This window comes from Ips typographus, linkage group LG4, assembly GCF_016097725.1.
Source record: "Ips typographus isolate SLU linkage group LG4, UJ_Ityp_2.0, whole genome shotgun sequence".
Classification (NCBI taxonomy): Eukaryota; Metazoa; Arthropoda; class Insecta; order Coleoptera; family Curculionidae; genus Ips; species Ips typographus.
This window is the reverse complement of record NC_138425.1, coordinates 12716289-12736453: the sequence shown is the minus strand read 5'-3', so window position 1 is coordinate 12736453 and position 20165 is coordinate 12716289. Positions and strand designations below refer to the sequence as shown.

General features: G+C 34.9%; 3 protein-coding genes across 3 annotated transcripts; 1 reads left to right on the top strand and 2 right to left on the bottom strand.

Moving 5' to 3' along the window:
• Positions 1–72: 72 nt before the first annotated feature.
• Positions 73–2473, top strand: rswl (tRNA methyltransferase roswell). Its single transcript, XM_081977257.1, has 5 exons — positions 73–337; positions 389–639; positions 699–1008; positions 1829–2061; positions 2121–2473. Exons 1-5 carry the CDS (start codon positions 151–153, stop codon positions 2448–2450), a joined length of 1311 nt encoding a protein of 436 aa, XP_081833383.1. The 5' UTR covers positions 73–150; the 3' UTR covers positions 2451–2473.
• On the bottom strand, positions 2463–13984 carry pea (ATP-dependent RNA helicase pea). Its single transcript, XM_081977199.1, has 17 exons — positions 13757–13984; positions 12281–12692; positions 11886–12180; positions 11663–11824; positions 11490–11607; positions 11302–11435; positions 11076–11251; positions 10864–11021; positions 10633–10808; positions 6798–7045; positions 6499–6737; positions 6259–6444; positions 5956–6197; positions 5758–5898; positions 5551–5703; positions 2803–3308; positions 2463–2748 (listed from the first exon to the last, which is right to left on the bottom strand). The coding sequence occupies exons 1-17, from the start codon at positions 13848–13850 to the stop codon at positions 2526–2528; spliced, it is 3663 nt and encodes a 1220-aa protein (XP_081833325.1). The 5' UTR covers positions 13851–13984; the 3' UTR covers positions 2463–2525.
• A 334-nt stretch (positions 13985–14318) lies between these two features.
• cta (Guanine nucleotide-binding protein subunit alpha cta) lies at positions 14319–20074 on the bottom strand. The gene is made up of 2 exons (XM_081977265.1): positions 19496–20074; positions 14319–16702 (listed from the first exon to the last, which is right to left on the bottom strand). Exons 1-2 carry the CDS (start codon positions 19976–19978, stop codon positions 16076–16078), a joined length of 1110 nt encoding a protein of 369 aa, XP_081833391.1. The 5' UTR covers positions 19979–20074; the 3' UTR covers positions 14319–16075.
• Between the last annotated feature and the right edge of the window lie 91 nt (positions 20075–20165).

Sequence of the window (20165 nt, the reverse complement as noted above, 5' to 3'; positions counted from 1 at the left end):
TGTAATAGAAAAAGAACCCTGGCATTTGACAAATGACATTATAATCATAGCAAAGCACAAAGCACTGCAACCCACAAAACTGACAAAACTTATTCAAATATAACCTAAAATAAACAAGAGCAAGGAGGTTTCTTGTACTTAGCTTTAAAAATGTTCGTTACAAAACGTTTACATACAATTAGTAGACTAACAAGATGTGTAACAAGAAATGTGCTTTTAAAAAATACACCTTACATTGGTAGTAAACATAATAGTGTATCACTTTTGCAAGTAAATTTTTTGTCTTCATCACACAACTTGAAAAATGCTGCTAATAGCCAGGAAGAAAATGAAACAAGTAACTTATTTGTACTCTAATCAGTCAGTTTTTAGTGTTTATAATTTTTAGACGAATGTTCCGTCGAGCAAAGTAAATATAATACAGATGCAGTGACGAAAGGAGATGCAGAACTTGAACACAAACTGAAAGTTATAAAGCTGGAAATTGAGGTTTTGAGGCAACAGGGCAAGCTAGTACCCTCAGATGACTATATAACAAATGAAATGTGGGAAAACCTTCTAAATTTACAATCTAGATCAGCAAGAATGAAGTATTTAGTATATCTGTTTAAACTCTCAAAAACCCAAGAACACAGACGGGTATGCCACCAAAAAATTTTTAATTGCTCCCCATACTATAAAATGTTACTTTTTTTTAGCAAAAAAAACTTGAGAAACAGAAAGAGTTGGAGGAAGTACAGAATAATAGGACATCAATGAGACAACATAGTTCTGAAATTACTATTGAAGACCATGCATTAGAGTATGGTTTGTCAAGGAATAGCATATTTTTTCGGATCAAAGAGACAACAATGAATCACTTGTATAACAGTAAATTAGTTCAAGCAATGCAATTTGGTCAGAAATTGGTAGTGGATTGTGGTTATGACCAACACATGACTGAGAGAGAAAATGGATATACTGCTAAACAGTTAATGTTCTTGTTTTCTGAAAATAGAGTGCATGCTGGTAAGTCAGTAAAAAACACTTTCCAACTTTGCTTAGCTTATTACCTATTTTTATATTATACAGTGCGTTTTTTTTAACGCGCAACAGGATTTTACGTGTTAAATTTTTAAGTTCATGTTAGACCATTTTATTTTGGAACTGCAAGTCTATAACTTGACGGGTGTGTCTTTAGTACCCTGAAGCTTAAGTAAGTCTACCAATTTGGTCTAAAAAGTGATTAAAAACTGGAAAAAAATCTTTTTTTTTCGAAAAGATTTTATCGTTCCATAGTCCCTGTATGCATTGTTGTTCTTTGTTGTTTTTATATTGGCAGGGCAGGTAGCAGGTAAAGTGACATATTTTGACTGCATCACGACCCGACATCTTTTGAACGTCAAAAGGGCATTTTATGATTGTTTGGAATACTGTTTGGCTTCAAACGGAGGTCACTTTGAACAATTCACTTATAAAAAGACTTCTTTGTTCTTAACTTTCTTGATATAAAATTAATGATTATCCTGTTTTACTTTCTACGCCAAATTTTACCTGCTACCTGCCGTGCCAGTATCAAAAACAACAAAAAACAACAATGCATACAGGGAGTATGAAACGAAAAAAACCTTTTCGAAAAAAGATGATTTTTTGCAAGCTTTTTAACACTTTTTAGGCCGAATTGGTAAACTTACTTAAGCTTCAGGGTACGAAACAGCCACCCGTCAAGTTTTATACTTGTAGTTCCAAAATAACATGGTCTAACATGGGCTTAAAAATTTAACACGTGAAATCCTATGTTGCGCGTTAAAAAAAACGCACTGTATACTCAGTAAAACTTATTTTGTAGATCCATTTGATGTTCATTTTACAAACATCAACAAAGAGAGTGGGATGATAAAAACACTGAACAAATTCATACCCACATTGTATGATAGAGAATTTCCAATAAACTTAACTGAGTCAAGCTATTTGGATTTGTTCCCTAAAGATCAGTTAATTTATTTGACTCCACATTGTCGCGAAGAAATGACCACCTTTGACAAAAATGCTATTTATATTATTGGAGCCATTGTAGATAAAGTGATACTATAAATGGGAAAGTCTTTGGAAATATGAACTAATTGATAAAATATTTTTAGGTCAACCATGAACCGATTTCCCTGGCAAAAGCAAAACGCGATAAACTTAAAATGATGAAATTTCCATTGGATAGGTATCTGCAGTGGTCAGGTGGTTCTGGTAAAAGTTTAACGCTAAATCAGTGTATTTCCATTTTGCTGGATGTAAGAAGAACCGGCGACTGGAATTATGCTCTTAGGCATGTTCCTCGAAGAAAACTGGCCGATTTATCTGACACACAAAATAACAATAATAGAATTCCTAGATGGCAAGCAGCAAGAAAAGAACGAACATGGAAACCCATACAAAACACCAAAACTGGCATTAAATCTATTTATGATGATGAGTAGGAAATATATTAGTATTTTTGGTACTCAATATTTTATTACCAACTATTTATATACAAAGTATAAAGAATAATTAAATTAGTTCCGTCTTCTTCTAACTCGAGATATTCTCCACGCGTTGGGTTCTTCGTATTTATTGTACAAAGGTTCCAGACGTTGATTCTTTTTAAATTTGCTTAATTTGGTAGGATCGGAGAATTTAAAAAAGGCGGGCGCAAACTCGACCAGCCATTTTGGATCTATGGTGGTCACTTCGCGCATGTATTCTTTTGTAGTGCATACCAGTTCGTGGTAAATTACCCTAAAAACAAATATAAATTTTTGACAAAATTTAGTAAAATAAAAATTGAATTACCATTCAGGTTGTCGATTAAAAAGCGCACTAGACGGATGAATGTAAACCACTTGACTGTCTACCAAAGTTCTGTAACCTTCCTGAGGATCCTTTTTGGCCGCGTTCCGGAAGAAACCGGAACAAATCGCCTTTTGTACCCGGACCGTGTTCCGGTCCGCAGACACCACATCCAACTTGTGCCGGTCCATAATGCCTAACAACTGTTTTCGTACATCTTGTGCACGTTTGAGCGTTCTGATTTGCACGAAATTCTCGTAACACCACGCGTTTGAGAATTTATTGTTTTTCCAACTGTTATAGACAGCTAGCAAGGTTAAGTGGTCGCCTTCCGGTTGATTAAACTTGGCTTTCTTTTGATCGGCCAATGCTTGCTTATCTTTGGGCCGATAGAACACGTTTTGCACCGAAAGCATACTGACTATGGTCAGGATTTCATCAGAACATTGCAACGCCACTGACATGATTAGCATTTTGGATAAGTTTGGTTCCAAAGGAAACTCTGCCATCTAAAATTAATATTATTATGGTGACACAAGTACTCTCTGTCCCAGGAAAAGTGTCAGTAACTGACGTAATGTTGGAATTTCATTTCTGGCTTTGAAATTGGTCAGAAGGTAATGTTAACTGTTAACAGTCTGATCATAAGACTCATTTATACTTCATTGCTTCAGAAAACTTTTTAAACTACTTCAAGAGAATTTAGCAGGTTTTAGAACAGTTCAAGAACTTACTGGTCTGCTTTAGAAGCATTTGGAAATCTTAAACTGTTCTAGACATTTTTGAAAGCTTTTAAACTGCTCTAAAATCATACAGAAACTCTTAAGCTGTTTTAAAATTGTTTGAAAGCTTCCAGACTATTTGAAGAGTATTTGGAAGCTTTAAGATTGGTTCCAAAGACCTTTGGAAGCTTCTATGCTGCTTCGGAAGCATTTGAAAGCTTCTAGACACTGTTTTGGAAGTTTTTGGAGTTTCTATAGTGTTTTGGAAGCTTCTGAAATATTCTTAGACTACTTCAGGATCATTTAGCAGGTTTTAGAACAGTTCAAGAACTTACTGGCCTGCTTTAGAAGCATTTGGAAATCTTAAACTGTTCTAGAAATTTTTGAAAGCTTTTAAACTGCTCTAGAATCATACAGAAACTCTTAAGCTGTTTTAAAATTGTTTGAAAGCTTCCAGACTAGTTGAAGAGTATTTGGAAGCTTTAAGACTGTTCCAAAGCCCTTTGGAAGCTTCTATGCTGCTTCGGAAGCATTTGAAAGCTTCTAGACACTGTTTTGGAAGTTTTTGGAGTTTCTATAGTGTTTTGGAAGCTTCTGAAATCTTCTTAGACTACTTCAGGATCATTTAGCAGGTTTTAGAACAGTTCAAGAACTTACTGGCCTGCTTTAGAAGCATTTGGAAATCTTAAACTGTTCTAGAAATTTTTGAAAGCTTTTAAACTGCTCTAGAATCATACAGAAACTCTTAAGCTGTTTTAAAATTGTTTGAAAGCTTCCAGACTATTTGAAGAGTATTTGGAAGCTTTAAGATTGTTCCAAAGACCTTTGGAAGCTTCTATGCTGCTTCGGAAGCATTTGAAATCTTCTAAACACTGTTTTGGAAGTTTTTAGAGTTTCTATAGTGTTTTGGAAGCTTCTGAAATATTCTTAGACTACTTCAGGATCATTTAGCAGGTTTTAGAACAGTTCAAGAACTTACTGGCCTGCTTTAGAAGCATTTCTAAATCTTAAATTGTTCTAGAAATTTTTGAAAGCTTTTAAACTGCTCTAGAATCATACAGAAACTCTTAAGCTGTTTTAAAATTGTTTGAAAGCTTCCAGACTAGTTGAAGAGTATTTGGAAGCTTTAAGACTGTTCCAAAGACCTTTGGATGCTTCTATGCTGCTTCGGAAGCATTTGAAAGCTACTAGACACTGTTTTGGAAGTTTTTGGAGTTTCTATAGTGTTTTGGAAGCTTCTGAAATATTCTTAGACTACTTCAGGATCATTTAGCAGGTTTTAGAACAGTTCAAGAACTTACTGGCCTGCTTTAGAAGCATTTGGAAATCTTAAATTGTTCTAGAAATTTTTGAAAGCTTTTAAACTGCTCTAGAATCATACAGAAACTCTTAAACTGTTTTAAAATTGTTTGAAAGCTTCCAGACTAGTTGAAGAGTATTTGGAAGCTTGAAGATTGGTTCCAAAGACCTTTGGAAGCTTCTATGCTGCTTCGGAAGCATTTGAAAGCTTCTAGACACTGTTTTGGAAGTTTTTGGAGTATCTATAGTGTTTTGGAAGCTTCTGAAATCTTCTTAGACTACTTCAGGATCATTTGGAAGGTTTTAGGATGGTTTAAAGAGCATAGGTTAGGTTAGGTTAGGTTAGACTGTTTTAAAATCTTTTGAAACCCTTCTAGACTAGTAAAAGAGCATTTAGAAGCTTTAAGACTGTTCCAAAGGCTTTTCGAAACTTCTATGCTGCTTCAGGAGCATGTGGAAGATTCTAGACAATGTTTTGGAAGCTTCTGAAGTCTTTTTAAACTACTTCAGGAGCATTTGAAAGATTGTTGGACAATTTAAGTAGCATATTGAATGTTCTGGACTGCTTTGAGGCATTTTGGAAAGTTACAAAGTTCTATTTTAGCTTTTAGACTGTTTTAAAAACCAATTTAAAAATTTCTGAATAACATACGTCAAATTTCGATCTCGTTCAGTTCACATGTAATAGAAAAGGGGGAGGGACTTTACTAGTGACATTATCATAACTTACTCTTCGACCCAATCTGGTTAACAGTCCTTCATCATCCAGGGCTGATAACGAGTGCAACTGTTCAAGGGCCATAATTAACGATTCAACAGGTGGTGCGTCCATGAAATCGAAATGCAACAAGTCGTTAATTCCCATTGTTTTTAATTGAAGCACCTATCAAAAAAATAATTATTAACTGGTTGTAATTAAAGGGGTTGTCTAACGTACCGTTGTTGCTAAATTGGTTCTCTGGATTTCCGGTACTGGCGTTGGTAACATTTCATCTCTGTATGCTCTCTCTGTATACAGTCTGTAACATTTTCCAGGTCCTGTACGTCCAGCCCTACCAGCTCGCTGTTTTGCTTGTGCCTAGTAGTTATAACCATTTAAAACCGATGCTGTCTCATTAAATAATCAAAAACTTACTTGAGAAATTGGAGTGACCACAAGAGAATCCATCCCCGTTTTAGAATTGTACACTTTTTGTTTAACAAAACCAGGATCGACAACGTAAAATATCCCATCAATTGTCAATGATGTTTCGGCAATATTGGTCGCTATAACCACTTTACGACTTCCTGGTGGTGCCGGTTCAAAAATTCTCGTTTGCATTTCGGAAGGCAAAGCCGAATAAACCGGTAAAATTATCAGTTCTGGGACTTCAGGACCTGCATATAATACCCCCCAAGTTAACACGCACCTTAAACAAAATAGTTTATAAAATCTTGCCTAAAGATTTCATTCGTTCGTATAAAATTTCGCAAGCCGTGTCAATTTCCTCTTGACCCGTCAAAAACAACAAAATATCGCCTGGAGGTTCTCTAAGGTGGATTTGCATCACGGTGATTAAACTTGCGTCCAAATAGTCCGTTTCCGGTTCTTTGGTGTATAAAACTTCAACAGGAAACGTTCTGCCTGTAACAATTGTTAAAGTAAACTAGAGTCAGCAGTTCAAGCAGTAAAAATTACCTGGAATTGTGAAAATTGGGGCTTCAAAAAAATACTGGGAAAATTTCACTGCGTCTAAAGTGGCTGAAGTGACGATTAGTTTTAATTCAGGCCGTTTGGTTACGGCCTGTTTCAAAAGACCGAACAGTACGTCAGTGTGAATTGTTCTTTCGTGGGCCTCGTCCAACATGATAACCGCGTAACCTTTAAGATCTAAGTCCATAAGACATTCTCTGAGCAACATTCCATCTGTCATGTATCTAAATTATTTGAGATGATGTTAATAAATTTCGGTTGGTAATTAATTAGTACGAACGTACTTGATTATAGTTTCTGGACTTGTACAATCCTCAAACCGAATAGTATAACCGACTTCTTGGCCTAATCTGCAACCAAACTCTTCGGAAACCCTTTTCGCGACCGACATGGCGGCCACACGACGCGGTTGTGTACAACCGATTTTTCCTCGTGCAGTAAAACCTTCCTCCGCTAGATATTGGGTAATTTGAGTGGTTTTTCCGGACCCCGTTTCACCAATTACGATCAAAATTTGATTATCAGTAACCGCCTAAAATGTTTATGTGTTTTATTTCTTACATAGTCTAGGCAACAAATGCTCAAACAAAACTATAGAGGGAAATGCATGGAACACAATTTTTCACTTTATTTGGATTAGGTAAGGTGAAAATTTCAAAAAGTGGGGAGGGGAGGTTTTTAAAGTCTCTCTCTCTTTTTTGTTTATATCTCGGAAACTATATGTTTTACTGACATGATCACTCTGTATACAACATAATGTCTTAAGAATATCAATTCTTTTTAAGATTCATTTTTTCTTTTTTGCGCAAATTAAAATGTACTGTTCTCGCGGACTGAGTTTACCCGTGCGTCATCTCCCTGTGATTTAGAAGTAGACATGCATTATTGACTTCATCCTTGTCTATTGTTCACTTTCAGAAAGGGTACATATCTAAGTGAATGTCTTCCAAAAAAAAAACATTTACTGATTAGCGCTTCTATTTTGTCAGTTCGAAAAACATCGAAATTTATTTGATTTGTTTACTATTAATTCTTTTCCGTTTCTTTGTGTTGTTAATCATTTATAAACTTTTCTATTTACCACACCACCACAGTTCTTTTAAGAGCTATTGTTTCTACGCTTTTAACATTCTGTAAGTACTTTCATAATATTATTATTAATATTTTTATTTTTTTTATGTCGGCTGTCACGATCTAACCAAAATTGGCACAATTACTAACCTGTTTTGAAAAAAAGTGGGAGTGTCTATTATGGTTTTTATTTAGCCATTTGGGTTTTTGTAAATTCGGAATTACTTACTATTACAGTATTTTTTTAGAAAATGCCTGGAAAAATTCTCCACAGACAAGCCCAGCAGTTAATTCTTAACCTTTGTGAATATTTTAAATTGGAAAAAACCAATGGAGGACCTTTAGAAGCTTTATCATCTGTTCAGGAAGAAAATAAGAAATTTTAAGACCTTACATATTCTTACTGATGTATTTTTTTTTGATGACTAGGTTGCAGCTGCTTTGAAAATTTCCCGCAAAACTGTTTATTCGATTCGGAAAAAGCAAGCAAGTAATCTTATGATTTCCTCACCTAGAAAACGTAAATCGAGACGTTATCGACGGGCCAAGATCACTGATTTATCTGAAAGCATTAAAATGGATGTTCGAAATACATTATATGATATTGTTACGGTTTGGGCCTACTATGCTCGATACTCGATGAAACCGATGCGCCGCAATATCTGGCCGGGCGCGTATTAAAGTAGGCCACAGTTAGGAAGCGCAACACCTGGAAGATTCGAAGCAAATCGCGAAGCGTTTCGCGGTCATTCTAGAACGTGGTTTGTGAATATAAAAGAAGCGGCGTCGACGAGAGAGGGGTAGTGTAGTAGTAGTAGTGAATTTGGGAACGCGGTAAAGTTTAAATAGCGGAGTAATTGTGGAATTGTAGTAGTGTTTTTAGTAGCTGTGTTAATTATTGTACGGAGTGTTTTGAAGTGTAAATAAATTTATTAATTGTTGAGTTAAATTGACTTTGTGTGAACCCACGGGAAAATCGTAACAATATGTACAACGATAGTATGTTAATAATAGTAAAATATATCTACTTTTGTAAGAAACATCTATTAACATTTCATTGTTTCCAGAGACTGAGATTTTTGGGTTGCATTATAGATTTTTCATAAAAATTTCTTGAAACATAATAATAAAGTCATAGAAAAAATAAAATAAGCGTCTAAAATGTTTTCCAGCGGGTTTAAAATAAAATAAGTGGATTGTAACCTGAAAATGAGATATGAGATACTACAGCATCACTCAGAATGTCTTATTGAATTTTTAATTTGTTGTATTTATTTTAGAGAAACATGTAACCATCCAGAATCTAAATCAAGAGCTTAAAGTTAAATAAATACTACATATTGGTGATACATCTCTGCAAATTTTGGTAAATAAATTAGGTTTCAAATTTAGACGGAATTCTATGATCCAAACGGAGACTTAAAAATAAATAAAAATTTTTATTTCGGTCAAGATATTTTTGATTTGCTTTGGCGTAAGGTTGTTTTAGTGCAAATTTGCAGCCAAAGATCTCTACTTTCTCACTGACAATACACGCAAAATTTTAAACGTGACGAAGCTTTAGACACGCCCTTTTCTATAATATGAACACAACAGGTTTGTTGACGAAAACTTGATTTGATTCATATGATTATAAATGACGTAGTCTTCGTAATCGTGACGCACGGGTAAACTCACTCCGCAAGAACAGTATAAGGGATGCCAGGGATATTCAAGTAGAGGTCGTAGAGGCAGAGGTAGAGATGTCAATTTTTGATAATAATTTTTAGAATTGTCAGACATTATATCTCATTTTCTTGTGAAGCTAAAGTTGCGGACTGATAGAAGAATAGCTTACAGAAAGCTTCAAACAGTTGATTCATCTTGTGTAAAAAGCTAGCCACAAATACGATAATTTTTGCCCTGTCGTTTGTTGTTCGAGGACTATGCTAAAGAAGGTGTAATCTACATTGAGCAGTTCCAATCAGGTACTAATTGGAAACATTTGTTGCTGCTTAAGCAAACTAGTTGGGGACGCTGCAAAGCTGTCCAACAGATTTCATCTTTGAAGAGCTAGAGACTAAGTTAATTGCTGCTGTTCAAAACGATACTGATACCCCGATAATGTTGTGAGCGAATTTCAGAATACCTGAAGTAGGAGCCATAGTGCGACACACCACGTGATCTTTAGACGTTTTGTTTCTTGGACTAATTCCGTAAACGTGTCAGAGACAGTAAGTAATTAGGCTAATATAGACAGTAGTTCATATATCTACACAAAGGTCTCTGGTATCCGATCTATTCATTTACTAATAGTCATTTAGTGTTTTGTATGTAAACATTGAGCGCCAAACAATTACCCTGTTAGTTTCTGAATGGAAGAGTTACTGTAGTAGTTAGGTTAGTTTTGTTTTAGGTTTAGTTATTTCTCCACTTATAAAATAACTTGGCATCCCTGGAATCTATTTTTTGTTGTTTTTATTTGAAAGAATGGATTGACCTTAAAATCCAGACACGTACTGTAGTTTTTCCGTAAACGAATCTTACTTTACTGAAACTGTGATCATTACCAATAAAAATGTCAGTTAAAATGCAATGAAACACAATTTAAATCAGTATTTTTAGTTACGGATCTGAAATATTGTTGGGTAATGAGTAAATTGACCATACAATTAAGGCGACCTATAGACTTAACTCAAACTGTGATAAATCAGTCAGATGGTCTGTTCCCAGAGAGAATCTCCAACTAGTAATCAGAGAAATAGATACATCCATTGGCCACAAGTCAGAAAACGTCATAGTCACGTGAGCATTCAACCAATGAAACTTGACTTTTACTGTTTTTCAGTTGGAAACCTCTGCGAACAGACCTATGACCACTCTATACAGAATGAAAGCTGAATCACTGAGTGAAACTTGTAACAAATTTAGTCATCTTTAATTTTGTATAGAGTTGTTAGAACACGCAGTTTCTGAGATATAAACAAAAAACCGGAAAGTAAAGCTTCCAAAACAACTCCTTTTATAGCAAGTGACCTAAAATATTTTAGGAAATAATTGGTGACTCACTTTGCGTAATTCTTCTTTAAGCTTGTAAATAGGCAGAGACTGTCGTTGCTCAATAATACTGAGATTAGTTTTCTTGCCGAATGACGACTTTTTGCCGCCTATAACGTGTTTTTTCCACTCTGGTAAATCTTGAGCCTGCAAGCCGATTCCTCTGGATTGCACAGCTCGTGTTTCCTCTGTAACATTTGTTTTTTTTTAATTCACTTTAGTATCAAATCGAATAAAAATTACCTTCAGGCAGGGGATCGATCCAAGTTTTGTTCTTTCCGGACGGCTGGGAATCTACTTCAGCCTCGCGTTGCAACATTTTTTGCTCGCGCCTTTCTTTGGCTAAAGCAGACTGCATCATTGCCGCTTGTGCCAATGATCCGTCAGGATTCTTTACAATTCTACAATTATTATAAAATTAACTCTAAACCAAATTGAATGAAGGAAAGTCTCACCTGACTGGACTTAAATCGTGCATAGCCCGTCCATGTCCGTTTAAGAACGGCGGCTCATCTTCAACAAGCTCGATTTCTATATCAGCTTCCCCATCTTCTTCGTCTTTAGGCAATAAACCAGTTTCATCGTCAAAATCTGGAAGCTCGCTTTTGTCAATACAACCTGAAGAGATCATCTGAAAACGAGTGTAAACGAAGCCCTGACTTGAATAATACTCAACCTAACCTGTTTGATTTCCCATCGTTCCGGGCTGGATATTCGGGTCACTCGTTTTCTAGAGTCTTCCTCGGCTTCGTCAAGACTAACTGGAAGCCTTAACACTGAAGTACTATTGTGTGTAGGTCTGTCCGGATTTCGGTCTAAAAACATCTATTGTAAACAATAAAGACAAAAAAAATAAATCTACTGAGCACCTTTGTCTTCTCTCTCTTGAGGAGCGTGCGATAAAGGATTCAAGTCTTTTCCAGTTAATTGGTCGACGTCCTTCATAGATAATGACACTTTTTGTCCAGTTATTGATATAACTTTTACCTAAATTGGTTAGGAATGATTAGAAAATTAAAACCATCTAGCAAACCTGACTAACTTTCACTTTATTTCCTCTAGCCACTACTTCAGACACTTGAGTTACCCGTCCTTCGGCTCTTAATTGAGAAATATGTACTAAACCTTCCCATCTTCTTCTTAGTCCTTCTATTTGCACAAAACATCCGAACGGGACTATATTGGCCACTTTACCGTTATAAATCTTAATAATGAAAAATAATTTTCAACTTTTTTTTAATAGTACAACATATGAATAAACTTACCTTTCCCGGTACAGGATCGTCATCAAGTTCCGGACTGTTTCTGTCAATTTTGCTTTTTTCCTGGCTCCTACTTCGATCTCGGCGGTTTCTACTCCTGGAATGGCTCCTTTCCCTTCTCTCTCTCCGATCTTTTGACCTGCTCCGATTGCGTCTTCTGTCTCTGTCCCGACCGTAACGACTTCTTTCCCTAGATCGATCTCTTGATCTATGCCTGTCCCTTTGCCTGTCTCTTCGATCGTCACGTGATCTGTCTCGTCTATGATTTCGTGATCTTGATCTGTGTCGTGACCTAGACCTAACACAAATAAATGAGAAATAGATGTTAACTAAATTATGTAAGACTGCTTTTCTTCTCCAAACACAATCAGCCATGTATGATAACTAAAACTACAAACCGTTTGCGCTTTTTATCCTCCAAAATCTCTTTATTTTTATTTGCTGATGGGGCATCCGCTTCAAACTGCGCCATTAAATCCGCTACCACATCATTGTCTTCAGTGCCCACTTTTTCATCTGCTACAACTTTAGAACTGTCTTGTTTATCATCCTCTTCGTCACTAAGAGGAATTTGCGGCTCATTGGGTATGGCCAAACCAGGAAATTTAAAGGCCAGGTCCTCTTTTGAACCTGTCGCGTCTAGTTGGGCGTTTGACTGGCCTGCTGATGATTTTTTCGGTCGCATGTGTTGGATGATTCTCAGTAAATTTGACACGAACGATTCGGAGAATTCAGCTCCATTTTCAGATAAAGCTTTTTTAAAGGAGTCAAGTGTATTGTTTTTCTCTGATAAGTGAATAATAAACTCAGCTGTAATAAAAGTTTTTTATTAGGGTAATGTACCAGCCTTAAAAAAATTGTGTAGATGCAAAAATTTTGCATTAGGTGGCAACACTGTTGACAATAACAGCTGGCAACAAGAAGAGAACAGTAACAAAACGCGTATTTTTAAAGTCAACATTAAGTTGTGATGAATGACGTCAGAGAATGGTTTTGTTGAAGTAGTATTGAGATTGTGTTGGAACTGTTAAGCTGGTTGGCAACATTTTTCTTGTTGACTTAAAAAACGGGATTTACATTTAAAGAACCTTTGCTGAGTATTTTATGCCTTTTCTATTTTCCTTAATCAATAAACACAACAAACAATAACAAATGCCGGAAAGGCTAATACATAACGTCAAAAAAGCTTACATTGTCATTGGTCAAAATTGACTTCCAACATGAAATCAACAAATCCATCAGCTCTGAGGCTTGGTGGAAAGTTGAGGCTATGTTGTTTTCATCACAGATTTATGTTGACTTAAAAGACAGTGACAGTTGGATCCACCATTAATTCATCAGCACTTTAAGAACACTTTTTATAAAATTGTGGTGCTTGTGTTGGCAACAATACCTAAACTGTTGACTTTAAAAATACGCGTAAACACTACAAATTCAGGCAAAGTAAATTATTTATTTTCCTTATAAAAAAATTAAAAATTCTTTCAGAGAATAGCCTATAGTTTATTACTGCCACAAAAGAAATAACCTAAAGAAAATAAAATGAAAAACCTAAAGAAAAATGCTTGCAGTCGGATGCAGTGCTTTGATGGATGCTTGGTGCATCTATAACCTGAATAGACCATAATAGTAAAAACAATTCCCCACCTGATATAAAATTGCACTGAGTTGAAACATAAAATGCCTGTGGAGCTCTAAAGTCTACTTTTGCCTCTTTACTTGCTAGGACTTAATACAGAAACATTAAAAAACAAAATGACTGATTCAAACTTGTTTCACACTATTTAAGAATATAAGCGTTCTAGAGTAATGTTTTCTGTTATACCAAACAATTTCACTGTTTTTTCCGGTGTTTGTTCCAATTACAAACTTACCCAGGTCTTTATCATTCATCCCCAAATGGTTCTCTAGTTCCGTACATATCTTTGACACCAAAGACAAATATTCCAATTTTTCCACTTCATCCATATTGATAATTGTTTAGTAAATAAGCTGGAATTGTAGCCTGTAGTTATAAATGGGGTTAAATTGTGAAAAACACTTCAAAAACAAAAACTAATGATGTTTTTAACTTTTACCATCCATAAAAATATAGGTTAGGATAAATGTCACTATGATTGAAGTACAGTTGACATTTTAAATAATCATAGCCGCATTCGTTTTCAAGCTCCACGGAGCGAGCAGCGCGTTTTTGACGTCACGATGACGTAATTTGACAGTTGGTTATATTATGCTTTTGTTAAATTACGTCATCGTGACGTCAAAAACGCGCTGCTCGCTCCGTGAAGCTTGAAAACGAATGAGGCACATGTAATAAAGAATAAAGAGGTTGGTTCTCTATCGATACTCATAAAGTAACCATATCGATAAACGTTAAAATCAATTAATTATGTATTTTGATAAAAACAAAAAATAGGCATTAATGAATTACAATGATTACATTGACATCACTTTTATTAACAAATACAAAAATATTTAAACAGCATACGAATAATATTATTACGCAATATTTGTTCTTGCCCTGTAAACATATTGGCTTCTAAAAATATATCGGAATCTTATTGTAGATACGATCGGTATATAACGCATTTTCCGTACGGCAATTCGGCGGTAATGCAAGGTAAATAAAACCGTAATTAATAAGAAAGTAAAACAGGCATAGGTCTTGCTATATGTTTACAATAAAATATATTTTTAGATTCCACATGTCGGAGCTATTCATCGGCTTCCTGTAAATCTTAAAATATTGATGATATTTACAGCTTTGATAATTCCTCAATTTATATTTACAGTTACAAAGGAGATATTTAAAATGTCGTCATTGCGATCACCTCATCAATGTGAACTATATTTTATTAACTGAAAAAATGAATGAAGAACCGCGTTTCCGGGAAGAAGTTTGCAGTTCGTTTATTTGGCTTTTTCGAGCAGATGCTATAATTTATTACCATTAAATACGGTAAGCCTGGTAATTTATAACTCAAACAATGCTTAGCGATAAAATAATTCATAAATATAGCTGCCCGGAATCACATTATAACAAATTAACGTACAATTTGTATTATGGAATAAGGCACTGGTACTCGACAACAAAAAGAAATTAAATCCTTAGTAGGTACATTATACACTATGTATACATATTATGACCAATATATTCACAATTATATGAGTAATGTGGGTATGTACATCAGCTTTGTTATATGTACAACCTATACAAATAAACACTATTAACACGTTATATTGTAAATTATTTATACATCAGAGCGTTGTTGACAAATATTTATCACATTTAAATTTTAATATACGCAAGGTTTATGGTAGTGGCAATTTGAAATCCACTTTTGAATAATTTGAGTGATCTGTTTTAAAAATATTTTTCAAAGGAGGATTTCAACCAGCATACCTACTAATCTTATTTTGTGTAGGCACTATTTATTGGCAGTTCGAAGTAAATTCAGTTTTGTGCATGTTTTACTATTTTTAGCCGTATAAATGCAATTTCGTACCAAAATTTATAGACAAACAGTGCAAATGGTAAAAACAAAAAAAAAATAAATAAATAAAACATTCACTGGAGCATTTTTCGAGCACGTGTGCAAAATGATTGCCGTAAATAAACCATAAACGACCATCGCGTTATTCAATTAAAGCCTTAAATCGCCTTTTAAATTTTAACTGGCAAATGGATGCCCACAACAATTGGGTATTTAAATTCTAATTTAAATTTTTAATGTGTTAAATAAATGCGCTATTTTTGGCTTTAAAATAAGGTTTTCCTTAGAAAGGAGTCAAGTGTATATAGACATTTTTAAGGCCGCAATATTTTATACAGCTGAGTGGGTGGTAAATAATGAAATAGAGGTGAATCAAGCTGAAAAATGCTTCGGTTAATCGACAAACGTAAAAACCCAAACATTTTTAAGCATGTAAACTAAGCTTATATTTAGCTGATGTGAGTATCAGACTGTAAAACTCATCATCACCTTACATTATAATAGATGAGACAAACAATGTATAATAAAAGAAATTCAGAGAATTTCAATCACATACATTCACCGTTGTATCTACTAATGTACTGAAAGCTTGCGGCCCGCATTTATACGTCTATATTTAAGACTAATTAAACTTAGTCAGTCTTACTTAAAATGTATTACTTCTGTTTTAACACAGCCAAATCAAACGAACACACTGGTTCACTGCAACATTAAATTTTCCAAATTCCTGTGCAATATCGTGTCCTTCACCGAATAAAACACGATTTTTATATTTTCCGTATCCACGGCAGTGGTGAAATGATGGTACAACGCTTTTTTCGGATCCCGTTTAACACTGGTAAACAGATACAAAATGAACTTTTGCACATCGTCCATCGAATGACTGTTACCCTTGAACTGGGGAAAGTACCAGCGTATGTCCGTTTCCGGATTCTTCACTTTCTTTTTTAACAGATCGTATTTGTTCAAAAACAGAATGATCGAAACACTACTGAATATGACGTTGTTCACTATGGCGTCGAACACGTCGCGCGCCTCCTCCAACCTGTTGGTTTTCCGATCCTCGAGCAACACCTGGTCGAACTCGGAGGAAGAAACCAGAAAGAGGATCGAGGTGACCGAATCGAAACACTGGAACCACTTTTGCCGTTGTGAACGTTGCCCGCCGACATCGACGAACAGGAATGGGATGTTATTGATGGGAATTTCGAATTCTGTAATACCTTTGGTGGCTTTCCTACAATGTAAAATGTCCTTGTGGGTTGGGACGTAGTTTGGTTGCGCTATCCTGTCCAGATGGTTCAGGAAATATTCGATAGAATCACTCTGAAACAATTCAAATAGTGTTAATATTACACAAAACAAATGGGCAAATAACAGGGATGTTAAGAAATACTAAAAGAACACTTTTATGATTATGGCCAATTTGGAAAATTAAAATTATGTGGGAGCATAATAGGGTAATAACTGATTTACTGAAATGTTTTGATGATAACGGTAAAACATTATTACATTACATACTAGTGTAAAGTGAAGCTAATAACAAGAATTACAACAGTGACGTAATTACATAGTCACCAGAGTTGTAAATGAGGCAATCAATTGTCTAAATATCCTGTTGTTATTTGAATTGTTTTATAACCTGGAGCCTTATATACACTATTAGGTAATTCAGATGCTTTTTTAATTCTGAAAATACCTTAGAATTTGGTATAAACTTTGATGAAGAATATTAATTTCAATAACTCCCTAACCTTGTAGGTTTAATAGGCACAATTTTCTTTACTGAGCAGGAAGCAGTGCCCCAAAATGTTTTGGAGGACAAACAGATTAAAAGCCTCTTGGTAAACCAATGTGTTGGTGTTGGTAGAACAAAAGAAGTAGGTTTTAATAGTTAAGACTTCATCACAGTGGATACTTCGCGATTGGTCACAATCACAAACCCAACTGGTTGGTTGGTTGTCAACCATAAAAACCTACTTCTGTTGTTCTACCACCTTTAACAAGGGGCATGATAAAAATGTTACACATTTGGCATTTTCCTTGCTCTCCTGGCGTTGGCTTAAAGCTTTGGCTGATCTATTTAACGTGATTACATTCAAGGCCGAGCACGTTATTTTTACCAGGAATTTTATAATGCGATGTGTGCCGTTATTTAAGATGCTCCTCGCGTTGGTGGTTTATTGGGGGGCATCCGGAAACATCCGGGAAAACGCAAAAAAAAAACTTAATATGTATGTTGTTTAGGGGTTTCTGCTAAATATTTCTTTGCTGCTCCGTAAATCTATAAATAAAACCTGTATGTTTATATTGCAAATTAAAACCCATAACTACTCTGGGTATGTGGGTTTTAGTGAAATAGTTTAACACTTTAACGTGATCATAATGTTTTCATTAAACTATGGTCATATTGTAGGCTGAATGAGCGTAAAAGACAGGTTATTGCAGCCGCATACTTTTGCTACTGTTGTGTCATATACAACTGGCATAAATTAATAATGCGTAAAACGACTAGTTAAATATGAAATGCTTATTCAGACCACTCCCTACACTTTACCACAAAGGATGCTAACTACTTATTCCTTGTTTTTTTTGTTGATTTTAAATAAAAGCACGTCCAAGAATCACAATGTAATATAAACAATATGTTAATTTAAAAAGTCACAAGGTACCTATTTAGGTGGCAAACCAATAATTACTATTTTGTGAGCGGATGTTGCAATGTGATTAGCATATTACAGGGATGTGTCACTAACACAAATATACGTTTGAAAGAATATTGACCCATAATAATGAAAACTACCAATGCATTGAACGTTGTGTCAATCACCTTTCCCTGCCAATTTAACAAGATAATGATGAAAACAAACATTCCATTTCAGATTGTGGCTCAATCAAAACTCCTAGAGTTAATTATGCAGCTAATTACTGCTAGCAATCAAAATTGATTTTATTAATATTCTAGCTAAGAAATGAAAGTGCCCAATAATGATTAAAATGAGAAATTCTACCTACAGGTTACTGACTATTTTTATTTTTATCTAATCTTCTTCAATTAATAACACCTTGTTCTAATTGTTGTGTGGGATAAGAAATTGCTGGAAAGATGAATCAATGCAAATTTATGGTTCATTTACCTGAAACTATTTAAGAATGTTTTAATGCAAAATATTTAGGTACAGTGGCTTCCAAGGAATTTCCATCCATTCATTTTACTGAAACTAATCTTCAGGTGTTTATCTCATAAAATGTGAGGCTTCAATGTTAAAACCAGAGTTAAACTAAACCTTTAGTAGTAAAGAATACTTTTAATATTGTTGTTGATAAATTTGATCTTAATAATTAAGTTGTTAAATTTGATGCTGCCAAACAATTTCTATCTCAATTTTAACATTGTGCCAGGGAATTAAAGACTGTACCCAAATGAATTGACTCACCATTCTCCCTCTAACTTAACCTAATCTAATGAAGACTTAACCTTAAAGTATTGCCCTTAGAATACCCATCAGTAAGACATGATTATTGTTAAGAGAGATTTTTAAAGAAGGAAGGTGATTTAAAGAAAAAAATTTCAAAAACTACTTAAGAACCAACTTGTTTTGACTGATTTTCACCAATATTAATTTTAAATAATTATTTCATTCCTGCTTTACCAGCCAATAAAACATCTCAACTTGTTGATGACCTAATCATTTGATGTTTATACCCTTCAGATTTACTAGACTGTTAAAATTATTATTATTGTCAGCCTGATGCTGAATGAATTCTACAGCAAACCAAATTGGCTTCCAAGAAAATGAATAACACATTTTATGACTTTGAGAGTGTGAAGGCTATAACCAAAAGATTTAGGTCAAAGGTAGAGAGTTAATAAAAATTCATTGCCTACAAGGAATGCATAAGTTAGCTAATTTGTATACAAAAAGATTGAAGGTTTTACATAATAGAACTGATTTCAGGCTAATAAAGTGAATGACACCAGCCAACAGGATAAAAATGATTACTGTTTGACTCATCTAATGATCCATCATATTATCTGACCTTAGAGTTTAATTTAAAATTTTCATGCCCAGGGTGTTATCAGAAGTGATATCAGTAAATACAAGGGCTTAAACTTACCAATTGGAATTCTCTTCGCCTATCAAAGGCTCTTCTTATGCCTGAGTCATTCCACAGCCTAGAAAGCCATGCTGAGTATTGTACAAACTGTTTGGAATCCAGGGTTAAAGTGTTGTTGAACTTCAACTGGAGAAGTTGCTTTCCCACATCCAAGTTGTTATTTTCTTCCAATGGAATACCAAGTTTGTCTCTGGCATCAACCAACACTTGCATACCTTTCAACACATTCTGGTAGATCACCTGCTGGTATTCTTTGATTTGCTGATTCTCGAATTTGATCCCGTGTATGATCCTCATCTGTTTGAGGAAGGTCGATTTTCCGCTCTCTCCTGCCCCAAGGAGTAACAGCTTCACTTGCCTTTTGAGGGTCTGTTTATCTTTCTCGATCATTTTGTCGATCTGTTGGCTCTTGTAGCGCTGTTCCATCTCCTCGGGGCTGAATTTAAAACGCAAACAACACGGACACGACCAACTAAAACTCATCTTAAAATAATGAATTAAATAAATAGACGAAAATTAAAAGAATTTTTAAAAACTACATAGCTGTCACGGGAACAACACAAAACTGACAAATAATAAATAATCGGCGCATGCGTCAATTCTATCACAGTGACAAAACCGTAATGTCAACTGTTAAACGCCATTAATCAATCAATGCCTACAGAAAGAA

What these genes read in the sequence shown, in the direction of transcription:
- rswl (XM_081977257.1), top strand. Translation starts at nt 151, where the DNA reads ATGTTCGTTACAAAACGTTTACATACAATTAGTAGACTAACAAGATGT. An exon ending in TGAAAATAGAGTGCATGCTG is followed by an intron (nt 1,009 to 1,828) that starts GTAAGTCAGTAA and finishes CTTATTTTGTAG; the next exon opens with ATCCATTTGATGTTCATTTT. An exon ending in TTGGAGCCATTGTAGATAAA is followed by an intron (nt 2,062 to 2,120) that starts GTGATACTATAA and finishes AAATATTTTTAG; the next exon opens with GTCAACCATGAACCGATTTC.
- pea (XM_081977199.1), bottom strand. Translation starts at nt 13,850, where the DNA reads ATGGATGAAGTGGAAAAATTGGAATATTTGTCTTTGGTGTCAAAGATA. An exon ending in TCAAGAGAGAGAAGACAAAG is followed by an intron (nt 11,436 to 11,489) that starts GTGCTCAGTAGA and finishes AGATGTTTTTAG; the next exon opens with ACCGAAATCCGGACAGACCT. An exon ending in TAACCAGATTGGGTCGAAGA is followed by an intron (nt 3,309 to 5,550) that starts GTAAGTTATGAT and finishes TATTAATTTTAG; the next exon opens with ATGGCAGAGTTTCCTTTGGA.
- cta (XM_081977265.1), bottom strand. Translation starts at nt 19,978, where the DNA reads ATGAGTTTTAGTTGGTCGTGTCCGTGTTGTTTGCGTTTTAAATTCAGC. An exon ending in GGCGAAGAGAATTCCAATTG is followed by an intron (nt 16,703 to 19,495) that starts GTAAGTTTAAGC and finishes GAATTGTTTCAG; the next exon opens with AGTGATTCTATCGAATATTT.